This window comes from Globicephala melas, chromosome 13, assembly GCF_963455315.2.
Source record: "Globicephala melas chromosome 13, mGloMel1.2, whole genome shotgun sequence".
Lineage (NCBI taxonomy): Eukaryota > Metazoa > Chordata > Mammalia > Artiodactyla > Delphinidae > Globicephala > Globicephala melas.
The window spans coordinates 3,632,278-3,659,191 of NC_083326.1; the positions used below are offsets into that span (position 1 = coordinate 3,632,278).

Genomic DNA, 26,914 nt, shown 5'->3' on the forward strand with positions numbered 1-26,914 from the left:
ATGTAAAAAATCATTTGGATATACTTATGTAGGTGTTTCTGGAACATACCAGATACATATATTTGAAACTGAGACATTCCAGGAAAGTCTCTGCCCATTATCTCCAAATCAGTTTCCCCAGCTCACCAAGGTCAGAAGGTGGAGGGTCTTAATGCAGATGTCTGCATAGAGCTAAATAGCACATATTCTTGGAAACTATGGTTAGACAGTTCTTCTCATACCAAATGGTTACAGTATAACTTAGTAAAACCACTTGGAAAAATGACAGGAATCAAAAACTACAAAGTATTTACATCCTTATCCTTGACTCAGAAATTCACCTCTAGGAATTTATTCTAAGGAAATCATTTATGCACAAAGACATGAACTGTAACACTGCATCATGAGATGCAACCTAAAATGTCCAACAGGGAAAGGTAACAGGAAGCATGGCACATCCATACAGAATAGTTTTTAATGACATGGAATAATGCCTGTAGATTGAGAAAAAAATCAAGGCATAAATTATACCGAGAATGAATGAAACTATGTAAAATCGCAGACAAGTAGCTAAAAGACTGGCAAGAAATATGCAAAAACAGTAAAGTGCCCTTTTCCCCTTTTCTGTATTGTCTAGATTTCCCGCAATAAGCATGTATTACTAAACATAAACAGAAAAAAACCATTATTGAGTCAGGCAAGCATTAAAGAATGGGCATTTATATTTAGCCTAATCTGTTTCTCCTAGGAATTGGAGCGTGGTTCTTAACAACAAAAAAGCAGGGGCTTACAAACCAGTCATTCTTAAAAAAGCAGAGGAAGTATTAAATTCTTTCCACAAGTTTCACCATATTCATGTAGAACTGCAGCAGAAAAGATGGTGAATCAGGTTCAGACATCAATCACCAACCTAAATGACAACTCCATGCTCCCACAAGACACAGATCCACGGTCACAAAATACAATGTCAGACCGAAGTTTAAATGGCATACTGCTCTACATTTTCCAAGATGAAAAAGATTAGGAAAACAAAAGCATTTACTTGGGGGTGGGGGAGAGTTTTTTTTTTTTTTTACACCCATTGGGGGCTAGAGAGAAATGAAAGACAAAGCTGAGAACTAATGCTTTATAAAATTCAACTTTACTTAAAAAGACAAAATGTAACAATAAATACTTTTTTTGGCAGAAGAAAAGCAGACAACTCAGTTACTAAATGACGGATGTCCAAGACTCGTCTGAAGGCAGAATGGTTCAAAGGTCAGAATCCAAAGTCAGAATAGTCTCTGTTGAATATCATTCATCTAAAATCCAACATCTTACCTTTCTTCAAATTCTTTAAGTGCCTACCCTAGGGAAACTTGTTTTATACCAAGAGTTATGGATCTCCTTATTTATACTCACACTCTTTCCCCAAATCATGATTTTCATTCTAGCTTTCCTGATTCTACTGTTTTGTTTGGCCTTTATAATTATTCCATGACAGATGCAAAGAATTTATACCTTCTGGGCAGAAATGGAAACAGAATCCTAAAGCGGCTCACCTAAGGGTCAGAAAGTCAGTGAATGTAAGCAGACCTTAGGTGTGAAGCTACATTCAGCACCCATTACATTGTCACGAGTTACCAAAGCAAGGAAATCCTTTAACATTTCTATGTGAATAAAGATAAAAATACAGGTTGGCTAAGTGTTTGTAAGAGACTAATAACTGCAGTTCCTTTCCTTGAACATAGTCACTGGTTGGCTGACATCTAAGTAACAGCTATAGATGACCTCCTCTGAGACTGAATTATACTTGGTTGAGCAGGTATCTGGACTAGTAAAAGAAACTGCTACAAAATCAGAGCCTCAATAAAAAATATTTAGTAACCATTCTAAAAAAAGGACAGTGGCTTAATAAGCATGTTGTTGTCACAGGGCCAAAAGCATAAAGAAAAGTACTCACCTTCAAATATACATACACAAAAGTCTCAATTTTAAGATTATAAACTTAAAAGTATATTTTAAAAAATGTTAGTCGCCTGTATGAGATAAATTAAAAATTTATGTAATTCAGTGTAAAGCACCAAAAATGAACAATAAAACTGTTCACATAAAACAGTGAAAAGGAAACAAAGCACAACTATAAAAGCACAGAGGTACCATTTACAAGAACCAAGTAAATAAACTAATTTCTATTAATTTTTTTCATTTACCTGATAAAACTGTTGGTTAAACTGGGGAGGGGAGGGTCTCTGAGCATCTAAAGGGTAACAAAATGGTAACAAATATACAGCATTTCTTTATTAACAAATTATACCACACAAATCAGGTTATTTTTTCTATCTGATTACAGAGTTAACAGAACTTGCATCCATATTTAGAGCAGCAACATAAAATTTTACTAGGAAGAAATTCTGTATCTGGACCAAAGGACTGTAACGTGGACGAAGAAGGTAAAACTGGCAACTATGATGCAACTACTGCAAGAAGATTCAGGTTCGTTTTCCATGCTTATAACTCTCCCAAAGGGATAATACATTAAGGGGATAATGCAGCCAAAGAAGGGATGATGTAGAAAATCACATGAAATTAAATGAGTACAAAAAGAGCACAGGGGCGGGGGTGGGGGCGGGGGGTGCGGCATGAGAACTTGAGAAGGTGTGAAAAACCAAGCAGTGACAAGTCAGCTCCCTGGAGTTGCACCAACCCAGATTGTTCCCTATCCTAACTGAAATTGGTGGACTCTTCATCTGGGCACTTCAGCTTGAGAAATCAGTTAGATTAATCATTTTTAACACAGGTTTATTTTTAAAGTAGACACAGCTTAAGAAGAGAAAGCTAAATATTAGGGAAGTATTAAGTCCTTCAGAACTCAAAATTCTGCAGCCAAATGAAAGCAAAGTATAAAATTTGGATAAAAATGTTTCTCTAAGGGTAAAACAGTTTTCTGAGAGATTTTAAAACCAAACACACAGTAAGAGAGTGGTTTTCAAAGTGGGTTTCAGGCCCATCCTCTCCTCTTCAAACCTTTCTTATATTCAAACATTTCTAATTCTGTTTTGTCTTTTGTGGCTTCAGGAAAGATTTCCTTTTAAAAAAATGAAAGGGAAATCTGATGCCATCCCCATCCCCTTGCTACTGTTTGTTCTTTAAGTTTGAAAATCACTGCTATGAGAAAAATGAGATCTAAAACATATTTTGTTTGTCAGTGTTACTAAACTGAAAAGTTTCAACACAGATCTGTACATTATCCTGTAAAATAAACGAGCAAAAGAAGTTCTTAGGAAGAAATCAAACTTTGCTATTCCCACCACCCCTAAATCTGTTCTTCCACTGCCTCCAACCTCTCAATATTTCTAGACAGTGTGAACAAAATTCTAACAAACATTCCAGCCCACACCTTAATCTAAAAACATTTCATTTGATGGCTGCAGGGAATTTTTTTTTTGAGAAGGTAAGCCCCCAATTTATAGAAATCTCTAGAATAAGAATGTATGATTACCAAAATAACACACATTACATCAGGGAAGACTCTGCATAGGGTTTCTTCAACATAATCACTAATAATAAAGAAAAGCCAAATCCCAGAACTTCACTCTGTATTCATCAGCACACAATACCAAAGTGTAAACAACAACCAGGGGAAAATGCTTAACACAAAGGCCATTTTTCTTTGATGGAATCGGGGAGAAAAGTGGAACTGCAGGAAGAAAAGTGGAACCCAAGCTTTGGCCACTTATCAAGACTTCATTACTTCAACGAAATAGAACAAATCTCCATGGAAAGGGCTCATTCGGCAAACGTAACTTCTTTCCATATATTTTTCCTTCACATCAGATTAAACAAAACTTGTCATTTCAGAATCACTGATTACATCTTTTTTTAATTAGAAAAAAGTTTACTTGAATATTTACATAACTTTATTGCTGTTTATTACAACAAAAAAAATTTTAACTGATTTGTAGAATCCAACCAGTATCATATGAAATTGAAATCCATCTCTCAAGAAGATGCAGTTACAGCTGAATGTATCTGATGCTCAGAGTACAGCATGAATAAGAAAAATCCTTGCATGTCATGTGGTTCTTGCTGCAGTCATCTGTGTTCATCTCTCAGAAGGCAAAAGAATCCATTTGACACTTCAATAAATATCAAAGTAATCGTTACCAAAAAAAATAGCTTCCACGGACCAGAGATCCAAGAAACAGCAGTTTTAATGAATGATTCCTAGAATCGAGTGAGTCCTCCTTTAGTCCAATGAGATGATGTCAGGAATGTTACTTCCACTGCTGGTTATGACCCCTGTATCACTCCTGCTGCTGGATGAACTAACATGAGTACTGCTTTCATGGGGGCTGGTGGTGGTGACAGACGTACTGCTTGCTGTTAAGGGTGAGGTGAGACTATCCAAAAACATAGGAGGACAGTACTGCTTGAAACAAACAATGATGTCGATGAGGAAGAGGCTACATTGATTTTAAATATAGAGACTAGAAATTGTTAGATATGCACAAGTGATAGCCACATATTTAAATCTCAGTGGGACTTAAAAAATTCTCAAAACTTCACATCTTTGTATGGAAGGTGGCATGAATTTTAACATTTTACATTATTTTGTGAGTGCAGCATATTCCTGATTGTCTCAAAACTCACAGAATTTGTGACCAAATATGTAGTAGTACAAAAATGTCAACAATAACTAAAGTTATTTAATACTAAATATTGGCCCCAAAATTATGACTCATACTTAATCTCAAAAAGAATTTGCTCACTAAATGTATTTATACCAGATTTAAAACACACTGTAAAAGGCTAATAAACTTATTTTTAATGGTGTTAAGAAAAATGCTAATGCAAAATTCAATAATTCTCTCAAAATTTAGTATTAATCAGACCCTTAAGGAATAACGTTAAGACTGATCAGCGGGAAGGCAGCATCTGACTCCTTTGTACATACACGTAACAGAACCTGTGTAATTAGAAGATAGCATACATTCTAACATAGAGACTACATGGTAGCTAACTACCACGGGATGCTCAGAAAGAGAGTCATCTCAGGTACTCACAAAATTTTGGAATAAATCTTAAAGGAAATCTAATCTAATCTAATTTCCTTTGAGATGCTTGCTTGACACCCCCTTCCAACTGTTCAAATTTCTGGTTTCTTTAACATCTTAGTTGCTGATTCCCAAACTAATTCCGACCTGAATTTAGTGCTCTAATATTGACCTGGAGGAACAGAGGGAGACAAGAGCTAAAAGCTTTATATCACCATAGAATATTTTATGTGAGAGACAACTGCACTGACTTGAGTGAGTTAAGTGAGGTCCAGTATACATTACAAAAGAGGTCCTAAGCCTGTGTTTAGATTGACTGTATGAAGGAAGATCAGTAAGGATATCCGATCAATATTATCAATTCTATATATTATTCAGCCTATCATCAGAGATATTAAAAACAGAAATTTAAAACTGAAGTTGTTTAGACTACATGATCTTCTAAAAGACCATAAAATGGGAACAACGGCCCCAGGTTTAAGGCTGCCAGTCAGTGGAAGGGCAACAACTAAACTTCAGGGTGCCTTTTAAAAAAGTAACTTAATGTTTAGGATGGACAATTGTCTTGGTTCATCAACAAAACGAATGCCAGGCACAAAGACATTCAAGGGGAGTTCTTAAAGAGCTTCTAAGAACCTCTAAAGAGAGTTGCATTGTCAGGTATTAAACTTCTTTAAAATCAATTTCTAATTTTCCACTAAAATTGAGCCAAGAATCTGGAAAAAGCCCAGAAAGTTAACATTTTATTTCTACTACCTCTGAGTGAGTTTTTGACCACCTAGGAGTAAAAAGGTACCCTTCTTCATTTGTATAATGAATGCTAGATACTACAGTCCTGCTATCAATAGCCTCTACATCTTGAAATCTTACAATACTCAGGTTGCAGCCAATCTAACTCTGTAGCCTTTATGTGTAATTTGAACACATCTGCATAAGGATAACAGGGATTAAGGAGGCAATGTGGAGGTAAAGTAGAACAAATCTAAGGATTCAAGGAAAACTGAAAGCACAACCTCACCCTTCATTTGGCTTAGCAACAAGTTAGCCTGACACCAAGCATGCTAAATAGCCCTATAAAATCAAAATCCTCTAGGTTAAAAGATTTTTTAAAAAAGGATGATTCACATTAAAAACAGTAATACTTTAAGCCTGAAGAATCTATTTCCTTAAAAAACAGATAGATATTTTGCTATAGAATCTACTGCTGTAACAAAGTCAACTCAGGGTGAGAAGAAGAAACTCCTCATTCTGTGCCTGTTACCTTGGGCCCAAATTTCCAGTGCTGTTTATGTGATCAAATAGAGAGTACTGAACCAGGAAGCTGATACAAGACCTGTGGTTAGCTGATTCTGAGCAGCCTACAAAGCAGTGGTGCATGGCTCGTCCTCTATCCCTCCCTACTCTGAACACTTCTCTCAAAGTCTCTTTCTCTGTTTTGCTCTTCCCTTCAGCTTTTCCCATGCCTTTTCCTCCTCTGCTCTGCCTCTGCTATAAGCCTTATCAGTGGAGTCCACACTCATTGCAAGGTCTTCATGTTGGGACGCTGAGATACTAGAGTTTCTTATCTCTGACAAAGAAAACAGGAATGACTGGTTTATAGCAATTTTAGATTAGGGCATCTCCAAAGTCTGAATCTGACTGCCTTTAAAAACAAGGAAGAATCAAGCTAATGATTCAGTCTGTTTAATCAGCATCAGCTATTTTCTATGTATAGAGCAAGTGTTTTACAACTTGTCTCTATAAGGTTTTAACTTCCAGTCATTGAGCACTGCTTCCCCTCATTTTAATCACTCAAATGCTCGTAAGAAATGCCAACTGATTATATTAAACTAAATAAAATATAATTTAAACTTCCAGTATTAAAGGCCAAAATATAATAAACTGAGAACTAGCAGCTTCATCCCTCCAAGTAAAATTGTGAAATATTTATATAGTATTTCCTTTCCATCAATTTAAGTAACTGAGAGTTGACTGTCCTGATTTTATGCAACTGGTCATTTTTAGTTAGTATGACACAACCAACAATCAAATACAAATTAGTTGCTTAAATTCAGGATACATACCTGGGGATCAACTGGAATAAGGGAAAGAAAATCCAAACCTAAAACAAAAATGTTCTGTTAATAGTTGTCTCATATGTTGGAGACAAGAATTATTTCCCTAAATCATTTTTTATTATCTTAAGTCATAAAACATTTGGGTTAAGGTCTTACCATTCTGCCATAGGGAAGGTCTATACCACAATCAGGATATTTATGTGGATAAAACCCAAAAATGAACATATTTCCTAACAAAACAACTAGAAAAACCGCCTCCCAGAGACTTAAAGGGGGCAGTCCAAAATTTTTCAGATAAATAGGACTAGTCAAAGCAAACTTTCCCCCTTTATCACTTAGCAGAATGAGAAGCAATAAAATGAAAAAATGACGATCTGGATTCGGACCATTAAAAAACCATACTTAAGACTCTTAAGGTACTTCACATTTATTTTTTAGAAATACACCACACTGAGCTTCATCTAAAATATCACTTCTTAGGCAGATAAATGTCTATTTCATGGACAGCTCTGTTCCCCGGTTCCCACAACAAGAGTAGCAGTACACAGTTCAACGTGCTGCACAAAGCAAGCACCTGCTAACTGCTGCTCACTAACAAGCTAAATCTTACCAAGGTTTGCTGGGTTATAAGCTAATGCAGTTTTCTAAACCAAAGCTTTGGGATTCTCCAGTTATGCTTTTGAAATAGAACTGTGGTAAAACGTTGCCCAGTAATACCATTTTGAAATATTAAAGTTATAACAATAAATAATAAAATATTTCAGGTCTGAAAAATCTAGCAATAAACTTCAAGGTCAGTCCCCATAGACCTCTGTTTGACTAAATTTCAAAACATTAAAAAAAAATAAAAAATCACATATCAGGTGTACGTTACTAAGACGTGCCAATTTCTATCCATTCTGTGAATTTTTATATGCTGGTATTCAATGTCACCTCAAGTATAATAATCATACAGAGTGTACTCTAATACTAGACTGTTACTCTAAAGAGAGAATATTAGTGGGAAATATTTAAAATACTTAATAACCAGTATGAAAAATTTATAAATCAAAATGTTAAAGTATATTTATTCCCTGATAATCTCTAAATAAGGGTATGATAAAAATACTTATCAAGTAATACAAGCTGTAGCACCAATCATTTGAAAGAAGTCATTTAATTTCTAAAGCATTTTTGAAAACTGCTGGTATTTTTCATTTCATATGCCTATCACTAGCTATATGATACAGCAAGGTTTGGGCCAACACTGGAATCACAACAAACTTTTCCAAGGAGCTCCCCATTAAATTGATACTAAGTAGGTAACATATCTCAATAAGCAAAGAGTTTCTCTTCACACTAATGATACTGTCCAGTAAATCCTCTCTCTGCTTCAGCTGAACAGTAATTCACAATTTGTCTAGCCCTTATAACACCTTCTGAGAGTTTTATACATTCAACATTTCTATTATGGACTACGTCACAAAAAGAGTTTATTTGCATATCATTTTATTGGTTTAATTGTATTAATTTTGTTTTGCTTCAAATGGTATATAACATTATTTATATAATAACTTCTGCTTTTAAAAGCTTATTTAATTTCAAATATTCAATCACTTTTAATGTTTGTTGAATAACTCAGTCCATTTGAATAACAAAATTTCTTTATAAAGCTACAGAAAGTATTGCTATTTCTGTTGGAATATTGTGTATTGAAGCCAAATCACTCAAAATGCTCATTTTCTAAAGTTTATTCCCATTTTGTAACTTCAGTTTAAATAAATACACAGGCTTGATATAATTTTCAAGCTGCTTTTGTAGTTCTAGCACTGGAGACTGCCCATCGAGGAGGTGCCAAGTGTCTCCATATTTTCATTATTTCAATTCCCATCTCTTCAGATGTACTGCAATTCTCTTTGATGATTATTTCATGTGTGCTAGTAGATATATAGTCTACTGATAAAACATTTTAAGAGATTTGTTTGATCTGTATCTTTTGACACCTCATCCAGGGATAACTGAATATGGTAACTTATACAATGCCATAATAAAATGTCTAGAAACTTTTCTGAAATTTTGGTTGAAACCCATTGTCTCCCTAGCATTACACAGATGCTGTATACACAAAATTCAATAATGTTTTTAATGTAAATATTTCTCACTGAAACCATTTTTCTCAAACAGTAACAATGAAGTTCGATATAGTATTTCAGATGTTATTCCTATTAAAAAAAGATTACAAACAATGTCTTGCAATTCTTTGTAAGTACAGACTATTAAAACCCTTACATGAAATAGATGATGTTTCATGAACAGTGATCAAATGTTATTGCCTTATTTTCTAAGTTTAGTAAAATGCTGTTTTCTTATTTCACCGTAAGTTTGAACTGCAATGATATGTTGTACTGACGTATTTTTAGGCCCTCCTAAGTATTCCACAGTTGAAAATGCTCATCTTTAACTAAAAAGCAGGCAGTGCTAAAAATTCTGATGGTACATTCTAAATGCTTTTGTCAATACTGATAAAATTGTCGTTTTAGATTTTAAATGCTTCTTCATGTGAAACTGACTCTGTATATCTTATTAATAACAACACATTCTCCTTACTTGAGCCATGAACTTTAACAAAACATAACTCCTACATGATTAAATATGTAAATGTTTAGCACTTTCAAATTTTAATGATACAACTTTTGAGCACTATTCCCACCTGACAAATATGGCACTAGCAATAATAAGGCAGTCATATTTTTTCATGAAATAATCAAGCTGTTTTCCATTCCATAAATACAAATTATTTATTTTGCATTCACTGTTGCACAGTATCAGAAGATGTTCCAAGCTGCAGTTCATTATTAATATCATTTCTTCTTTGTTCTCCTGCAGATTCAGAAGATTCATGTTTATGATGTTTAAAAGGAATGTTAAGAAATGTATTAAAAGTCTGTCATCTCTCCATTCTTAGTGTTCTATTTAATATTTTATTATAAATTATTAAACTTATAAATATCAAAACTCTGTACAGTATGACTAATTACATAAAAATTATGCACAAAAAATCCCCAAAGTAATTACTAATTACAAAAGAGCATATTAACAGTAAAACCAAAGTAAAAACTAAACTACTTAGAGGTAGTAACTGCTACATAATTCATAGATGACGGTAAACTGGTAACTCTTCTGAAGTACAACAGTTCCTATTCTATTCTGTTTATCAACTGATAAGAAAGCCTTTCAACATTTTAATAATTAGTATCACTATATTGGCTTATATTGGCTAAATATCAGCCCTGGATATTAGTCTTAGTTCCTTAATGTCAGCTTGAAATGCATTTTATGAAATACACAGTTAACATATTTTACTGTTTTTCTCAAATCTGTACATTTTATAAAGTAAATAGCCTGACTTTATGCCCAAATTTTGAAATAATATAAATTCCCTGAAATTAAAAATTCATCCAAACTCACATAACTCAAAAACTAACAGGGCAAGTGATTTGTACATTGTAACTATTCTATCGCTAAATGGCCAGAGTCACTTAGTAAAAACAGAGAACGTTCATTATCTTTTTTCAGGATTTTTAATTCAAGATCTTTAGGAAACAAATCCTTCTGGAATGCTTGTTTGTAAGATGACATGTGGACACTCTTCAACTTCATCTGAAACTAGCCACAGTTAAAGCAAAACATGGCGGTAAGGAATTAAGACTCTCTGACTTTCCATCTTTCTTAGGACCATGAAACCTCACCTGTAACTCAGCATCAAGCTTTGTATCAACAAATACTCTATAATTGGTGCTAGCTGGGTTTACAAACAATTTTTTAAAATACCAATTCCCAAAGTACATGTGGAGTAAACACATTTAAGAAGCAAAAGGTACCTAACATTTTTTTTGATGGATACTATTTTTAGTCTACTCTTTTCCATTAAATTTTATTCAAACTGAATAAATGCTGAACAAATTTCAAGTGACAAAATTACACTGGGGCAGAGTACACAACTATCAACTTTTTCAACAACACAAACTCTGCCCAACAGAATATACACTGTGCTTAAAAATAAAGACCTTACTAAGAGGGGCAAGAAGAATAAATCATAGGTCAAAATTAATTTCCTAAATCCAGAAAATTAACAGGAGGAGGTGACTGTATTCCACTAAAAGGGCCCTTCAAAGAGAAGGGAAGTCATGAATTTAAGAGTCACTGGTACTAACTTGCTCAAATTTGATCGACCAAAAAATGTCTGCAAAAACAATGGCTATGTAGGGAGAGAAAAAGAGGGAGGGAGGAAAAAGCTTTAATTTTATAGTAGGGCCTTGGCTGCATACGTCTTGGTACTAAGGTTATTCAAGCAGCCTTGAAGCTTTTAACTGTTGAGTTAACATACATATAAAAGATATCCCTCAATATTAGGCAGAGCTCTAGGGAAACAGCAGGTAGATCCTATTTTTACAGGGCAAAGCTGGTAGGCAACACTGACCTCACAGTACACCAGTATATTCTGAAGTTGTGACGGGATACCAAGAAGTGATGGGCTACTAAAAAAAGTATGAGAAAACAGTCTCCCTAACCTGTGAAGCTTCCATGATAAACGAAGAAAGAGTCTCCCAGTATAAATTCTCTATGAGGAAGAATAAATTCTGTAAAATTTTCCTACTATATTTCCTCTCATCAAAATCTACAGATTGCTCTATAGTTAAAATGATAGGAACTGAATGTGATATATTTAAAACAGATACTACCTTTACAGGAAGCCTTTCCTTAGCAATTTCCTTAGCATTTCTATTTAAGATATTTAAATTATATTTGCTCCACAGATTAAGATAAAAAGAAATGGTAAAACTTGATAAAAAAACAAAACACCTCTTCACATACCTGGCAAATCTGATGACATGCTTGATATTGGCGTGTGGTGGAATGGTACTGAGTAGTCTGTTAATGAAGGCGGAATAGCAGCAGGATCAACCGAAGTCACACTGGACACCCTTACAGAAGATGGCTGATACATGAGAACCCTGTTTTAAATAGCACGGGAAATTACAAACAATCTGGCTGTTAGTTCACAGGAGAGAAGGGCTGTACCACTGGGCATTGTCAGTCGTTAAGTTCACTAAGTTTCCAAACAACTATACGGCAGCTACTCACTACACAGTACTCCACTCACTCTCCTCTTTCATAACAGTCTTCACTTTAACATGAACACATGTTGGCTCTCAACAGCAGCTGTGACATAAGAGCACAGGTGGGGCTTCCCTGGTAGCGCAGTGGTTGAGAGTCTGCCTGCCGATGCGGGGGACACGGGTTCGTGCCCTGGTCCGGGAAGATCCCACATGCCGCGAAGCGGCTGGGCCCGTGAGCCATGGTCGCTGAGCCTGCGCGTCCGGAGCCTGTGCTCCGCAACGGGAGAGGCCACAGCAGTGAGAGGCATACCGCAAAAAAAAAAAAAAAAAAAAAAAAGAGCAAGGTGGCGTTAAAACATAATGGACAGTGCTGGAGCAATACATAAAACTTTGATCCACAAACAGGAATATACTCTACATAATGATTTTATTAATGTATATGTAACATGTATGTGAATATTAGTAATTTTATATATAAAGAAATTTAGAAATAAAATAGAAGACTCCTAAGATTTGATTAAAATCAGAGTACCTTTATGAGTGAAGCTACTTACTATAGCTTAAGCATGATTTCTTCCATTCTAATGTGAACTGTATTAATTATTAGCGATCTTATCTGGGAATCACCCAAGCAAAGATAGCCAGTCCTAAAGCCAGCCAGCCTGATAACAACAGGCAGCAATCAGAAATTAGAATAAGACAACTACTCAGGATTTCAGACATAATATCCAGAAATAAAAACACTGGCTACCATGATACCATCTACTCTTCTAAGAGGGCTTACGACTTTGAAATTCGCTGTTCATGCTATGAAAAACACAAATTAAATACACTTAAGATATACTTTATTACTGGTATTTATACATGTACGTATACACACTATATATATAATAATAATAACTTTATAATTTTAAGAAGCAGTATAGTTAAACATATTTTTGAAAAAGTTCAGGAAAAAAGAGAGATGATTTTGCATTCTTCCTACTTAACCTTCATTTTATCTTAGTCCAGGGTAAACAATTAGAAGTTCTCAAGAAAACATCTTGAACATATACAAGAAACTAAGCCATGTTACCGACCCTCTGGCTGATGGTGGCCACCTTTTTGTCCAGCATCTTAGTGAGGCTGCAGTGGTAGCACCTGCTCTCCGAGCTCTGCGATGCCACACAAGGATGACAAGAAAAAGATAGATGCTGGAAAGTCAGCCAAGAAAGACAAAGACCAAAGGCAAAATGTGGGACAAGCTCAATAACCTAGTCTTGTTTGACAAAGCCACATAAGACAAACTCTGTAAGAAAGTTCCTGACTATAAGCTTAAAACCCCAGCTGTTGTCTCTGAGAGACTGAAGATTCACAGTTCCCTGGCCAGGGCAGCCCTTCAGGAGCTGCTTAGTAAAGGACCCATTAAACCAGTTTCAAAGCACAGAGTTCAAATAATTTATACCAGAAACACCAAAGGTGGAGATGCCCCAGCTGCCAGTAAAGATGCATAAACAGGTCCCACCACTGTACCTTTTGAAAAGTAAAACTTTACTAAACTGAAAAAAAAAAAAAAAAAAAAAGGAGGGTGGGGGACGGGGACACAGGGACATTAGGTCATTAGGACATTACGGTCAGCATTCCAAAGCGCTGCCAGTAAACTACCGTGAGCTTATTAAGAGAGGCACAGAGCTCTGTAGCTGGAAGGGACCACTACAAAGATGAAGCACAACTGACAGAAACAGTACAACCAACAAAGTTAGACTGAGATGACAAGTAGGACCTCTAGGTGTCCTTTCCCTTGGTTGAAACTTCCTGTTATTGCTCAGATTATTAAATACTAGTAATAAGAAATGATGACATATTTGGATGACATTCTTCATACTCTAAACAACTGACAAAACTATTTCATAACCTCAATTAAAAATCTCAAACCACTTAAATAATCACCACCTATTTAAACACTGGAGTCCCTCTAAAACCAGTTTCCATTGTAACATGAGGCTCTTGTCTAGCTGTTATTCTGTACTATTTGTCAAAAATACAGATGTTGTTGGAAAGGAGGAAAATGAAGTCATCTTGAGAGGACACACATGGCTGTGCTGGCAACTGCTAGTCTCAGAAAAGCAAATAAATAACATAGGTCAGAGTTCAGGAATCTTAAACTGATCCATTTGGGAGGCAAAGGAAATATAACATGCTTGAGACGGTAACATAAGCCTCATATTTCAAAACACATTTTCCAGATGTAGATGAAGATGGACAAAAAGAGCAACCTGCCTCGGTTAGAATCAGAAGGTTTCTTGGCCTCCAGTGTTACCTGTCAACCTAAAACCACAAAGGTAGACTCCAGAGGGGGAAAGAGAAAACCTGAGATGAGCTCAAGTACATATGTTATATTAAAGCACATCTTTTTCTGGAGGTTTGAAGACACTGGTCCTCTACAAGGATGAAAGTAGACCAAAAAATCACCAAAAGTGTTTTCAAATTACAAATGATCCTACCTCCCACACAGGAATGTGTATCAGAAATTGGGGGATGGGAGATGGGGATAAGAAGGAAAATGACAGGGACTTCCCTGGTGGCACAGTGGTTAAGAATCCGCCTGCCAATGCAGAGGACACGGGTTCGAGCCCTGGTCCGGGAAGATCCCACATGCCGCGGAGCAACTAAGCTAATGCACCACAACTACTGAGCCTGCGCTCTAGAGCCCGTGAGCCACAACTACCAAAGCCCGCGTGCCTAGAGCCCATGCTCCGCAACAAAAGAAGCCATCACAAGGAGAAGCCCTCGCACCACAACAAAGAATAGCCCCCGCTCACCGCAACTAGAGAAAGCCTGCGTGCAGCAATCAACACCCAACACAGCCATAAACGAATGAATGAATGAATGAATGAATGAAGACACTGGTATATGTTAGTACTAAGGAGGGGGTTTAAAAAGTGGCTCTGATTATTATGGTTGTTTCACAGTATTAATATCTTAATCATATATATATTTTTTAAGATGCAAGCTTTTGAAGAAGACCTATATGTGTGTGTGTGTGTTTGTATACATATATATGTATGTGTGTGCATATATATACACACATACAATATACACACATACATATGATTTCATTTATTTTAAAAAGTTCCTACTTAAAGGTACATTTAATCTATCACTTTTTCTCTGACATTGAAAGAAATGAAAAGAAACATTTCAAGTTTACAAGAAAAAGACAATGACTGCCTTCCTCTTGCTCCCTCTTCTCGTCCTTTGATGTCTCACACTGGAGATTGTCTTTTGTCTTGATCCTGAACTGACCTTTCAACCTGGATCAGATTTATAGAAAACAACAATAAAATTCATTTTCCTACCCTGGCCCCTTTATTTCCATCTGTAGAGGAGTAAGGTCAATGTCCCAATGGACATGTCACCACAGTAACTCTTTTTTTTTTTAATTCTTTTTTTAACCACAGTAACTCTTAACCACTGCATATCTTCTGTTCTCATAACATGAAACTTTGAGTGATTAAACAACTATTCCTTGTTTCTCCAATACAGAATGCTGTCACAACACATGAAAATGTCACAATCCACTGACAGTACAAATTATTAAATCAGTATCTAAAATCTCAGCAAACATCACACTATTTAGTGTAGGTTAATTCCTATTACCTGAACTTTGTAACCATTAATACAAATTCAACTTTATATAGAATGGGTGAAATTCGTCATTTGTTAGGATTATCAAATTACCTACTGGTAGAAAGATTTTTGTTGTAATCAGAATCTTCACAAAGACCACATTCAGAAAGGTAAATGATTCTGATGCCTATGCAAAAAAAGATGTATTTATAGATACGGAATAACAGGAACCATGGAGAAATGTAAATGGCTATGTCTGGTGGAATTGTGGGCATGTGATGCTATAAAATAATAAAAACATTTTTTAAAACTTTTAATATTTGTTACTCCCTCCTCACAGGATTGGCAAATACACACACAGGCTTTATGTGTACAATAAGTATGTGTACATATATAAATTTTTATAGCTGTATCCATAGTATCACAGCACAAAGGTAAACTGCTGGCATGCTGCTAGACAGCAAACATTAGTATTCCAGACTGTGTACTAGATCACTGAATTCATCATACTTGGCCCCAACTTACATGTCTGAAAATTCAGTAACTTGAATTTTTATCCATAAACCTGAAATTCACTGGGTGCTCCCACTTTATGATCATAAAAATATTTTAAAAGATTCAATTTTGCTAATGATTCTTAATCTATTTCTAATCTTTGTTTCCTGTCTTTAGAATACCTCCTCATTAATGACAAAGCAGTCATTCAATTTCCCAGGCATGGGGTAGGGACATAATATTTAAAATTATCTTTTAATTTAGAAAAATAGCAGAGGTCTCCTAAAAGTCTTAGATTAAGGTGCCAATTTCTTCTGACAGGCTATGCAGGGAAAGGGGCTAGAAGAATTACCATCAAAGTGTTAACAGAATGCTTTTTATTTCTTGATGCTTTGAAAAATTGTTTATAAGAATAATTTTTTTCAAAAACAATACCTCTTAAAAAATAACTGCTCACCTGAATTTTAGACTGTAACTTAAAGTAAGTTTTCCTGTTTTTCCTCTATTTCCCATTTGCTTACTATCATTGACCAAGAAGTCCTATGATAAACTTACACCTCAGAAAAAATTTCTAGATGCTGACACAAAAGAGAGGATACGAACAGAATGACCAGGAACAAAAACCAGGAGATAAAAATGTAAGAGTTGGAAGGGATTACAGAAATGATATAACCATAGCCTGAGTCTCCACTGTGACACCTGGACAGGTGGCATCCACTCTTTCTTAACACAGAAAATGTGATTTTAGCACAAAACATCAACTTTCTTAGTGTTCAGAAAACTCCAACGGAAAGTTTTTCCATGTATCTTTCATCCATTGGACTTAGATCTGCCAAATGTTATAACAAAGAATAAACTTAACCCAGTTCATCAATGACTCCCGTTCAAGAACTACAAGATAACTATAACATATTCTTTTCTCCTGGCTTAACAGCTTCAATCCTTAGACTCATTCATCCGTCAGGCTATGTTTCCACTATTCACCATCCTGTTTCCCTCCTCTGGCTGCTCTCATTAATACCCTTCTTGATGACAGCCCTGACTAAAATCGTCTAAGTGAAAGTTTTCTAGCCTAAAATGGAACAAAACTGGCATGCGCATGTATCCTGGACACTGCTTCGTTTATTAATGCAGTCTAAGAACAAATCAGCTCAAGTGGTGAACCCTTCAAACCATTAAGTGAATTCTGACACTTCAAAGAGTTTCTATCAGGAATGGCCATTAATTTATGGAATGTCATCATCTATTAAAATGACTATATACAGTCATCCCTTGGTATCTACAGGGGATTGGTTCCAAGGACTCTCCCACCCCCCACAGATACCAAAACTCATGGATGCTCAAATCCCTTATATAAAATGGTGTAGTACTTGCATATCCCCCATATACTTTGAATCATCTCTAGATTACCTTATAGTACTTAAAACAATGTAAATGCTATGTAAATAGTTGCTGGCAGCAAAGAGCAAATTTTGCTTTTTGGAACTTAAAAAAAAATTTTCCCCAGGTATTTATGATGATCCATGGTTACCTGAATCCATGGATATAGAGGGCTGACTTCTTGTCCTATGACAAGATCCATTTTATCAATGTATTTCCTAACAATAAAGCATTCTTAGATAAACCCTACTTGGTGGTAATGAATGTCATTTTAATGTATTATTAAATAATTTACTAAGACTGAATTCAGAATTTTCACTGAACTTCCTAACTTCCTGTTTCATAATGGTTCTTCTCTTTTGGCTGTTAATGCGTAAGTCTAGTTAGGGTATTAAGAGTTATGTCAATTTTGTGGAATGAGCTGGGAAGCTGCAATTTACAGACATTTTAAACCAAAATTTTCATGTGTTGCTGGTTTAGTCAAAAGTTTCTACCTTATACTCACAATGTTAGTTTTTATTTTCTTTTTAACCTCGATGAGGAGACTTACGTCTATCTCTACGGTAGCTGACCGCAGGTGTGAACTGTCCTGATTCCTCTGCATGTTGAAGTCATTTCAAGATTGTCACCCAATGTACGTGCCACTCCTCCAGTTCTAAGTCCTCATCAAGTATTGGTAAAAATGTGCGAAAGGAACATAGAGGGTAGACCCTTATGGCGAGCCACCAGAGACACCCTCTATGATTACAGTAACTCATGAGTCCATATCACTACGCACAACCCTTCAACCTGGCAGGAAACCATCTAACTATAATACTGTGCAACCTATGTTTTTCCAGCATATTCTAAAGAGTTTCATTAGAGAGTAAAATCTGGAAATACCACATCTAAGTATTCATTCCCATGATTCTCCACTTTAGTAAACATTTCAAAATTACATTTTCATTTTTTATTATTTAAATGCTAGAAGTGCCAAACAAATTGTCTGAAAGGAACAATAAATGATCAGCATACCCCCCAAAAATCCCACTTGAAATACTTATTCCATTTTCTGTTCCACTAAAAAAACAAACAAACAAACAAAAAATACCCTTACTGTGATACGTAAATCACATCTGGAAATATAAGCATTTTAACAGTGAAGAAGGCAGCACAAAAAGTTTAATTCTCCTGGTTTCAAAAGTAACTATAAAAAAAGAATGTTTCAAAAGTGCACCGAGAATATAACTCCACTTGTATAAAATGTCTAGAAAAGGCAAATTTATAGAGATAAAAAGAAGATCAATGGCTGCCTAGATTTGGGGTGTGCATCAGGATTAAGTGCAAATGAACATGAGAGATGTTTACTGGCTGTTCAGAATATTCTACAACTGAATTGTGATGATGACTATACAACCCTATGAATTTACTAAAATCACTGAACTGTGCAATTGAATACTTAAGATGGGAGAATTTTATGGTATATAAATTATACCCCAATAAAGCCATTAGAGAAAAGAAGTGCTATGAGAAGCCAAAAGGTAAGGCTGGCATACTCAAGTTTGAAACAATATGTTCATGGATGTCAAGAGAACCTGCTGCTACTTTCCTGCAGGTTCCAAAATCTCTAAGAAGCACCTATTGCTAAATACTCAAACCTGTCACTCACTATATGTCAGCAACAGCTTCTGCCAGATGACTCATAAATAAACGCTAGACTGCATTTACTAGCCCATATTTTGCCCTGGAGAGGGTGAGAAGGGAAGGCAATCAATTTTTTACTGAGACAATGACCATGTGGTTGACACTGAGGCTGAGCTCTTTCATTATCTTATTGAAACCTGAATTTAATCTTATGAGGTAGGCATTATTTAACCCCATTGTACAGAACAGGAAAAGGAGGCTCAAACAAGTTAAATATTTCAACCAAGATCACAGAATGAGTAAGCAATGGTGTCAAAATTGGAATCTACACTTGTCAAATTCCCAATTCCACACACTCGGCTTCCTCATGTTGGTCTGTGATGCCAAATTTACTCCTTCCAAATAGATTCAAGAAAATAACAAAAAGTATCAAATTTGAAATAAATATTTAGACATGAGAAGATTTCAACTCTCACTTCCCAAAGATGGGAATATATTCTTCATCAAAATTTGCTTTCCTATAAACAACGTGCTCACTTGAAAATATTTCAACTGAACAAAAGGCAAATTAAAATAGCCCTATATGGTTATGCAACTCTCAAAGAGACATTTACAAACTTATCCCAAGAATAGTTAGTTCCAAGTGTAATAAACAATAGTGAACTATAAATTAACAAACCCTTTGGTTGGGCTGCTTTGTGTTTCTGACATAAAGATGCATTTCCTTTTGGCAGGAGGGTCTTCCTCTTCATCAGAAGAGCTTTCTATTGTTAGGTCAATGACATCCACTTTCTTCTTGCTTGCCTCATTGGCTACAGTCACTGAACAAGGCTTACTGAGGACACCTGCAGCTGCAAGTAGGGAACAGAGGGGCAAAAAAGTCAAAGGTGTAACACGAGCTCTAACCATAAGAGTTTTAACTGTGTAGCACATCCTGGAGAATACACAGCCAATAAAGCCCATACTCTGTCCCACGGACAGAGACCAACTCTCTAACTCCAGTCATCTGTCTATAAAACGACTGCTTACCTAGAGAGACAGGGTGAGCGCTATGCCTTGTGAGAAGCGAAAGCCTCTTTCAGATGGCACACTCCGCGTTATCTCCCCAGTACTGCGACAGATTTGCACAGATCCTACACCTCACGCTGTCTCCCTAGGTGAGGACTCATGTTATACACAGACATCCGGAGTTAAGGGGCTGGTCTCTGGCCATGGACAAGAGTATGTAGCTTTACTGGCTGTGTATTCTCACAGACATGCGGTAGGGTTAAGTCAGAATCATACTTCCTATCTAGCAAAGCAGTGGTGCTCACATCAAAGAATATATAAGCTCTACACCATAAGCAAGAACTTGATAAAATTTTCACCTTGATAAGTGGAAAAAAACCCAAACATCTCACTTAAGTTACTCAGACATTTAAAGTTTTTCTTACCAGCTATCTACTTAGGTTCTCCTTTCTGCCCACTACAATAGTCTCACATGATATGTTAACTCACCATTTCAAAGAGTGGTGAGTTGACTCACCATTCTACTACAATCTATTTAGTAGAAAACGCATGCTACTTGATAATGGAAAAGCAGCAGCAACTAATTAACTAAATCACTACTTTTCTCAAGGATGAGGAAAACCCTGATCATTCCACCCATAGGTTCAGTAACAATCACAGGAGAATGATTAATATTGACATAAATCCTTTACTTTTTCCTCTCTTCTTACTCTGAATGCCTATTATTCATTACATTATTAGAATGTTAAATATAGTCAGCACAAAACTCAAATGCAGTGACTGGACTATGCCAGATAAAAAGAAACTAAGTTCACCTATCAGTTTCAATTTCTCAAACAGCCTTTATTTTCCCCACTCAGGGTAGACAGCACAGGGAGTTGAAGGTTGAGTATAATTCCTAGGTAACCAAGGCAAGAGTCAAATTTCTTCCCACAAGGCAATGGAAACAATTAGTTCACTTCTTTACCAACTAACCTATGACCATCTTCCCCCACCCTCCATTAATGGATGATACAGCCTCTCTAACCACGCCTCCACCTGGGGTTCCTCCAACAGGTGCTCTAAAAGTAATTCTGAGGGACCTCCTTGGCAGTCTAGTGGTTAAGACTCCGTGCTCCCAATGTAGGGGACATGGGTTCGATCCCTGGTCAGGGAACTAAGATCCCGCATGCTGCACAGTGTGCAAAATAAATAAATAATTTTTTATAATTTTTAAAATGAAAAGTTCCAAATAAGTGTCCATAGAAATGTCATTTATAATTTTTCATGTTGTAACAAGCACCATATATTAAAATGATTTTAAAGAACACAAGTAACAAATGTTGGAGAGGATGTGGAAAAAAGGGACCTCTTGTGCACTGTTGGTAGGAATGTAAACTGGTGCAGCCACAGTGGAAAACAATATGGCAGTTTCTTAAAACATTAAAAATATAACTACCATATATGACCCAGCAATTCCACTCCTGGGTATATATCCAAAGAAAACCAAAAACACTAATTCGAAAAGATACATGCACCCCCAATGTTCATAGCAGCATTATTTACAAATGCCAAGATATGGAAGCAACCTAAGTGTCAACAGATGAATGGATAAAGACAATGTGGTATATATATGTATTAATATATACAATGGAATATTACTCAGCCATAAAAAAGAACAAAATTTTGCCAGTTGCAGGAACATGAATGGATTTGGAGAGCATTATGCTAAGTGAAATAAGTCAGACAGAGAAAGACAAATACTATATGATATGACTTATATGTGGAATCTTAAAAATATAACAAACTAATGAATATAACAAAAAAGAAGCAGACTCACAGAGACAGAGAACAAACTAGTGGTGACAAGTGGGGAGAGTGAAGAGGGGAGGGGCATTATTACAGGGGTGGCGAAGCAGGAGATACAAACTATTAGCTATAGGATAAGCTACAGGATGTGTTGTACGACACGGGAAATATAGCCAATATCTTACAATAACTATAAATGGCGTATAACCTTTAAAAATTGTGAGTCACTACACTGTACACCTATAACTTCCATAATATTGTAGAGCAACTATACTTCAATAAAAAATAATAAAATGATTTAGGTGATTGTTTTATTTACTTTATATATGAAAAATATACTATGAAAAAACTGATTATAATGTGGTATAAACTTTAGCACACTTAAGAATAAAAACCATTTGGGAGAAATTACATATGTAATAGATGATCAAAAGATAAAGTGAGCAAACTGAGCTCCAAATGGTAGCTCTAATGGCCAAAGTTAACGATAACATCACACAAGTCTCATCGTTTTGCTCTCTGCTGCCATTCTGCACATACTTTCTATTTTTGTACATGGTTGGCTGGATACTTTCATAGCTTCTTTCTTCGGTCTCATTGGGCACCAAGAACCATCTTCTTGGAATTTGATCTCATCCACATCAGAACAGTCATTGAGAATTTCCATAAAAAGCCTAAAAACCAAGTAAGAAGTACAGAAATGGAATCAAATGGCTCTGTTCAAAGGTGAAATAAAGTAACACATTTTACCTTGGAGACAAAAGTAATGCTTTTTGTTTGTTTTGGCCCTAGGCTTTAGCTGTTTAACGGGCAACAGAAGAGTTAAGTGACTTACTGAATATCATCTTAAAAATCAGTGATTAAACAGAAATAGACACCTGGAACCTTCTTGCGGGGATTGGCAGTAAAGAAACCACCCTCAGGGACTTCCCTGGTGGTCCAGTGCTGGTAAGTCCGCCTTCCGGTACAGGGGACACGGGTTCCATCCCTGGTTGGGGAGCTAAGAGCCACATGCTGCGGGCAACTAGGCCTGTGCACCACAACTACTGAGATTGCACACCTCAACAAGAGAGCCCACGTGCCACCAACTACAGAGTCCATGTACCCTGGAGCCCACACAGCACAACTAGAGACAGAAAACGTGCACTCCACAACTAGAGAGAAGCCCATGCACCGCAAAAAAAAAAAAGATCCCACATGCCACAACAAAGACCCAACGCAGCCAAAAAAAAAAAAAAAAAAAACACAACCCGCAACATAACACATAAACCAAACATAAAAATTATTGGGTTCACGGCTTCCGGGAAGATAGAGGAAGAGTAAGACGCAGAGATCACCTTCCTCCCCGCAGATACACCAGAAATACATCTACCCGTGGAGCAACTCCTACAGAACACCTACTGAACGCTGGCAGAAGACCTCAGACCTCCCAAAAGGCAAGAAACCCCACCACCACCACCACGTACCTGGGTAGGGAAAAAGAAAAAAGAATAAACAGAGACAAAAGGATAGGGACGGGACCTGCACCAGTGGGAGGGAGCTGTGAAGGAGGAAAGGTTTCCACACACTAGGAAGCCCCTTTGTGGGCGGAGACTGCGGGCGGCAGAGGGGGAAAGCTTCGGAGCCGTGGAGGAGACCGCAGCCACAGGGGTGCGGAGGGCAAAGCAGAGAGATTCCTGCACAGATGATCGGTGCTGATGGGCACTCACCAGCCCAACCGGCACTCACCAGCCCAAGAGGCTTGTCTGCTCACCTGCCGGGGCGGGCGGGGCTGGGGGCTGAGGCTCCGGCTTCGGTCTGAGCTCTGGGAGAGGACTGGGGTTGGCGGCGTGAACACAGCCTGAAGGGGTTAGTGCGCCATGGCTAGCCGGGAGGGAGTCCGGGAAAAGTCTGGAGCTGCCAAAGAGGCAAGAGACTTTTTCTTCCCTCTTTGTTTCCTGGTGCTCCAGATGAGGGGATTAAGAGCGCTGCTTAAAGGAGCTCCAGAGACGGGCGCGAGCCGCGGCTATCAGCGCGGACCCCAGAAACGGGCATGAGACACTAAGGCTGCTACTGCTGCCACCAAGAAGCCTGTGCGAGCACAGGTCACTATCCACGCCCCCCTTCCGGGGAGACTGTGCGGCCCGCCACTGCCAGGGTCCCGCGATCTAGGGACAATTCCCCCAGGAGGACGCATAGTGCGCCACAGGCTGATGCAACATCACGCCGGCCTCTGCCGCCACAGGCTCGCCACACACTCCGTGCCCCTCCCTCCCCCCGGCCTGAGTGAGCCAGAGCCCCTGAATCGGCTCCTTTAACCCAGTCCTGTCTGAGCGAAGAAAAGACGCCTCCAGCGACCTACATGCAGAGGTGGGGCCAAATCCAAAGCTGAACCCTGGGAGCTGTGAGAACAAAGAGAAAGGGAAATCTCTCCCAGCAGCCTCAGAAGGGCGTATTAAAGCTCCACAATCAACTAGATGTACCCTGCATCTGTGGAATACATGAATAGACAACAAATCATCCCAAATTGAGGAGGTGGACTTTGAGAGCAAGACTTATTATTTTTTCCCCTTTTCCTCTTTTTGTGAGTGTGTATGTGTATGCTTCTGTGTGATATTTTGTCTGTAGAGCTTTGCTTCCACCATTTGTCCAAGGGTTCTATCCATCCGTTTGTTTTTAATTTTTTTCTTAATAATTACTTTTTATTTTAATAACTTTATTTTATTTTACTTTATCTTCGTTCTTTCTTTCCTTCCTTCCCTCCTTTAGACAACGAATCATCCCAAATTGAGGTGGACTTTGAGAGCAAGATTTATGATTTTTTCCGCTTTTCCTATTTTTGTGAGTATGTATGTGTATGCTTCTGTATGAGATTTTGTCTGTATACTTTTGCTTCCACCATTTGTCCTAGGGTTCTATCCGTCCCTTTTTTTCCCTCTTAATAATTATTTTTTTATTTTAATAACTTTATTATATTTTATCTTATTTTACTTTATCTTCTTTCTTTTTTTCCTTCCTTCCTTCCCTCCCTCCTTTCTTTCTTTCTCTCTCTCTCTCTCTCTCTTTCTCTTCCTTTCTACTTTTTCTCCCTTTTATTCTGAGCCATGTGGATGAAAGGCTCTTGGTGCTGCAGCCAGGAGTCAGTGCTGTGCCTCTGAGGTGGGAGAGCCAACTTCAGGACACTGGTCCACAAGAGACCTCCCAGCTCCACATAGTATCAAACAGCGAAAACCTCCCAGAGATATCCATCTCAACACCAGCACCCAGCTTCACTCAACGACCAGCAAGCTACAGTGCTGGTCATCCTATGCCAAACAACTAGCAAGACAGGAACACAACCCCATCCATTAGCAGAGGGGCTGCCTAAAATCATAATAAGTCCACAGACACCCCAAAACACACCACCAGACGTGGACCTGCCCACCAGAAAGACAAGATCCAGCCTCATCAACCAGAACACAGGCACTAGTCCCCTCCACCAGGAAGCCTACACAACCCACTGAACCAACCTTAGCCACTGGGGACAGACACCAAAAACAACAGGAACTTCGAACCTGCAGCCTGCAAAAAGGAGACCCCAAATACAGTAAGATAAGCAAAATGAGAAGACAGAAAAACACACAGCAGATGAAGGAGCAAGAAAAAACCCCACCAGACCTAACAAATGAAGAGGAAATAGGCAGTCTACCTGAAAAAGAATTCAGAATAATGATAGTAAAGATGATCCAAAATCGTGGAAATAGAATAGACAAAATGCAAGAAACATTTAACAAGGACCTAGAAGAACTAAAGGTGAAACAAACAACAGTGACCAACACAATAAATGAAATGAAAAATACTCTAGATGGGATCAACAGCAGAATAACTGAGGCAGAAGAACGGATAAGTGACCTGGAAGATAAAATAGTGGAAATAACTACTGCAGAGCAGAATAAAGAAAAAAGAATCAAAAGAACTGAGGACAGTCTCAGAGACCTCTGGGACATTAAACGCACCAACGTTCGAATTATAGGGGTTCCAGAGGAAGAGAAAAAGAAAGGGGCTGAGAAAATATTTGAAGAGATTATAGTTGAAAACTTCCCTAATATGGGAAAGAAAAGAGTTAATCAAGTCCAGGAAGCACAGAGAGTCCCATACAGGATAAATCCAAGGAAAAATACGCCAAGACACATATTAATCAAACTGTCAAAAATTAAATACAAAGAAAACATATTAAAAGCAGCAAGGGAAAAATAACACACAAGGGAATCCCCATAAGGTTAACAGCTGATCTGTAGCAGAAACTCTGCAAGCCAGAAGGGACTGGCAGGACATATTTAAAGTGAGGAAGGAGAACAACCTACAACCAAGATTACTCTACCCAGCAAGGATCTCATTCAGATTTGATGGAGAAATTAAAACCTTTACAGACAAGCAAAAGCTGAGAGAGTTCAGCACCACCAAACCAGCTCTACAACAACTGCTAAAGGAACTTCTCTAGGCAAGAAACACAAGAGAAGGAAAAGACGTACAATAATGAACCCAAAACAATTAAGAAAATGGGAATAGGAACATACATATCGATAATTACCTTAAATGTAAATGGACTAAATGCTCCCACCAAAAGACACAGATTGGCTGAATGGATACAAAAACAAGACCCATATATTTGCTGTCTAAAAGAGACCCACTTCAGACCTAGAGACACATAACAGACTGAAAGTAAGGGGATGGAAAAAGATATTTCATGCAAATGGAGATCAAAAGAAAGCTGGAGTAGCAATTCTCATATCAGACAAAATAGCCTTTAAAATAAAGACTATTAGAAGAAACAAAGAAAGACACTACATAATGATCAAGGGATCAATCCAAGAAGAAGATA

The 26,914-nt window shown here is 37.3% G+C and overlaps 1 protein-coding gene and 1 pseudogene across 9 annotated transcripts in view; one reads left to right on the forward strand and one right to left on the reverse strand.

Moving 5' to 3' along the window:
• Positions 1-1,101: 1,101 nt before the first annotated feature.
• The window catches only part of PIAS2 (protein inhibitor of activated STAT 2), a 92,627-nt gene continuing 66,814 nt past the window's right edge, over positions 1,102-26,914 (reverse strand). For 4 of the 9 annotated variants that reach the window (XM_030867851.2, XM_030867854.3, XM_060311170.2 and 1 more), the window contains 5 exons: positions 22,615-22,748; positions 19,958-20,129; positions 11,927-12,066; positions 7,079-7,116; positions 1,102-4,390 (listed from right to left, as the gene is read on the reverse strand). In XM_030867851.2, coding sequence (XP_030723711.2) covers positions 4,208-4,390; positions 7,079-7,116; positions 11,927-12,066; positions 19,958-20,129; positions 22,615-22,748 — 667 coding nt within the window. In that variant the 3' untranslated portion in view covers positions 1,102-4,207. Of the gene's footprint in view, positions 4,391-7,078; positions 7,117-9,761; positions 9,932-11,926; positions 12,439-13,715; positions 15,465-19,957; positions 20,130-22,614; positions 22,749-26,914 lie in introns of those variants that run through there. The other 5 variants (XR_009566539.1, XR_009566540.2, XM_030867852.2 and 2 more) reach the window with 5 other exon arrangements.
• On the forward strand, positions 13,331-13,664 carry LOC132598395 (small ribosomal subunit protein eS25 pseudogene; annotated as a pseudogene).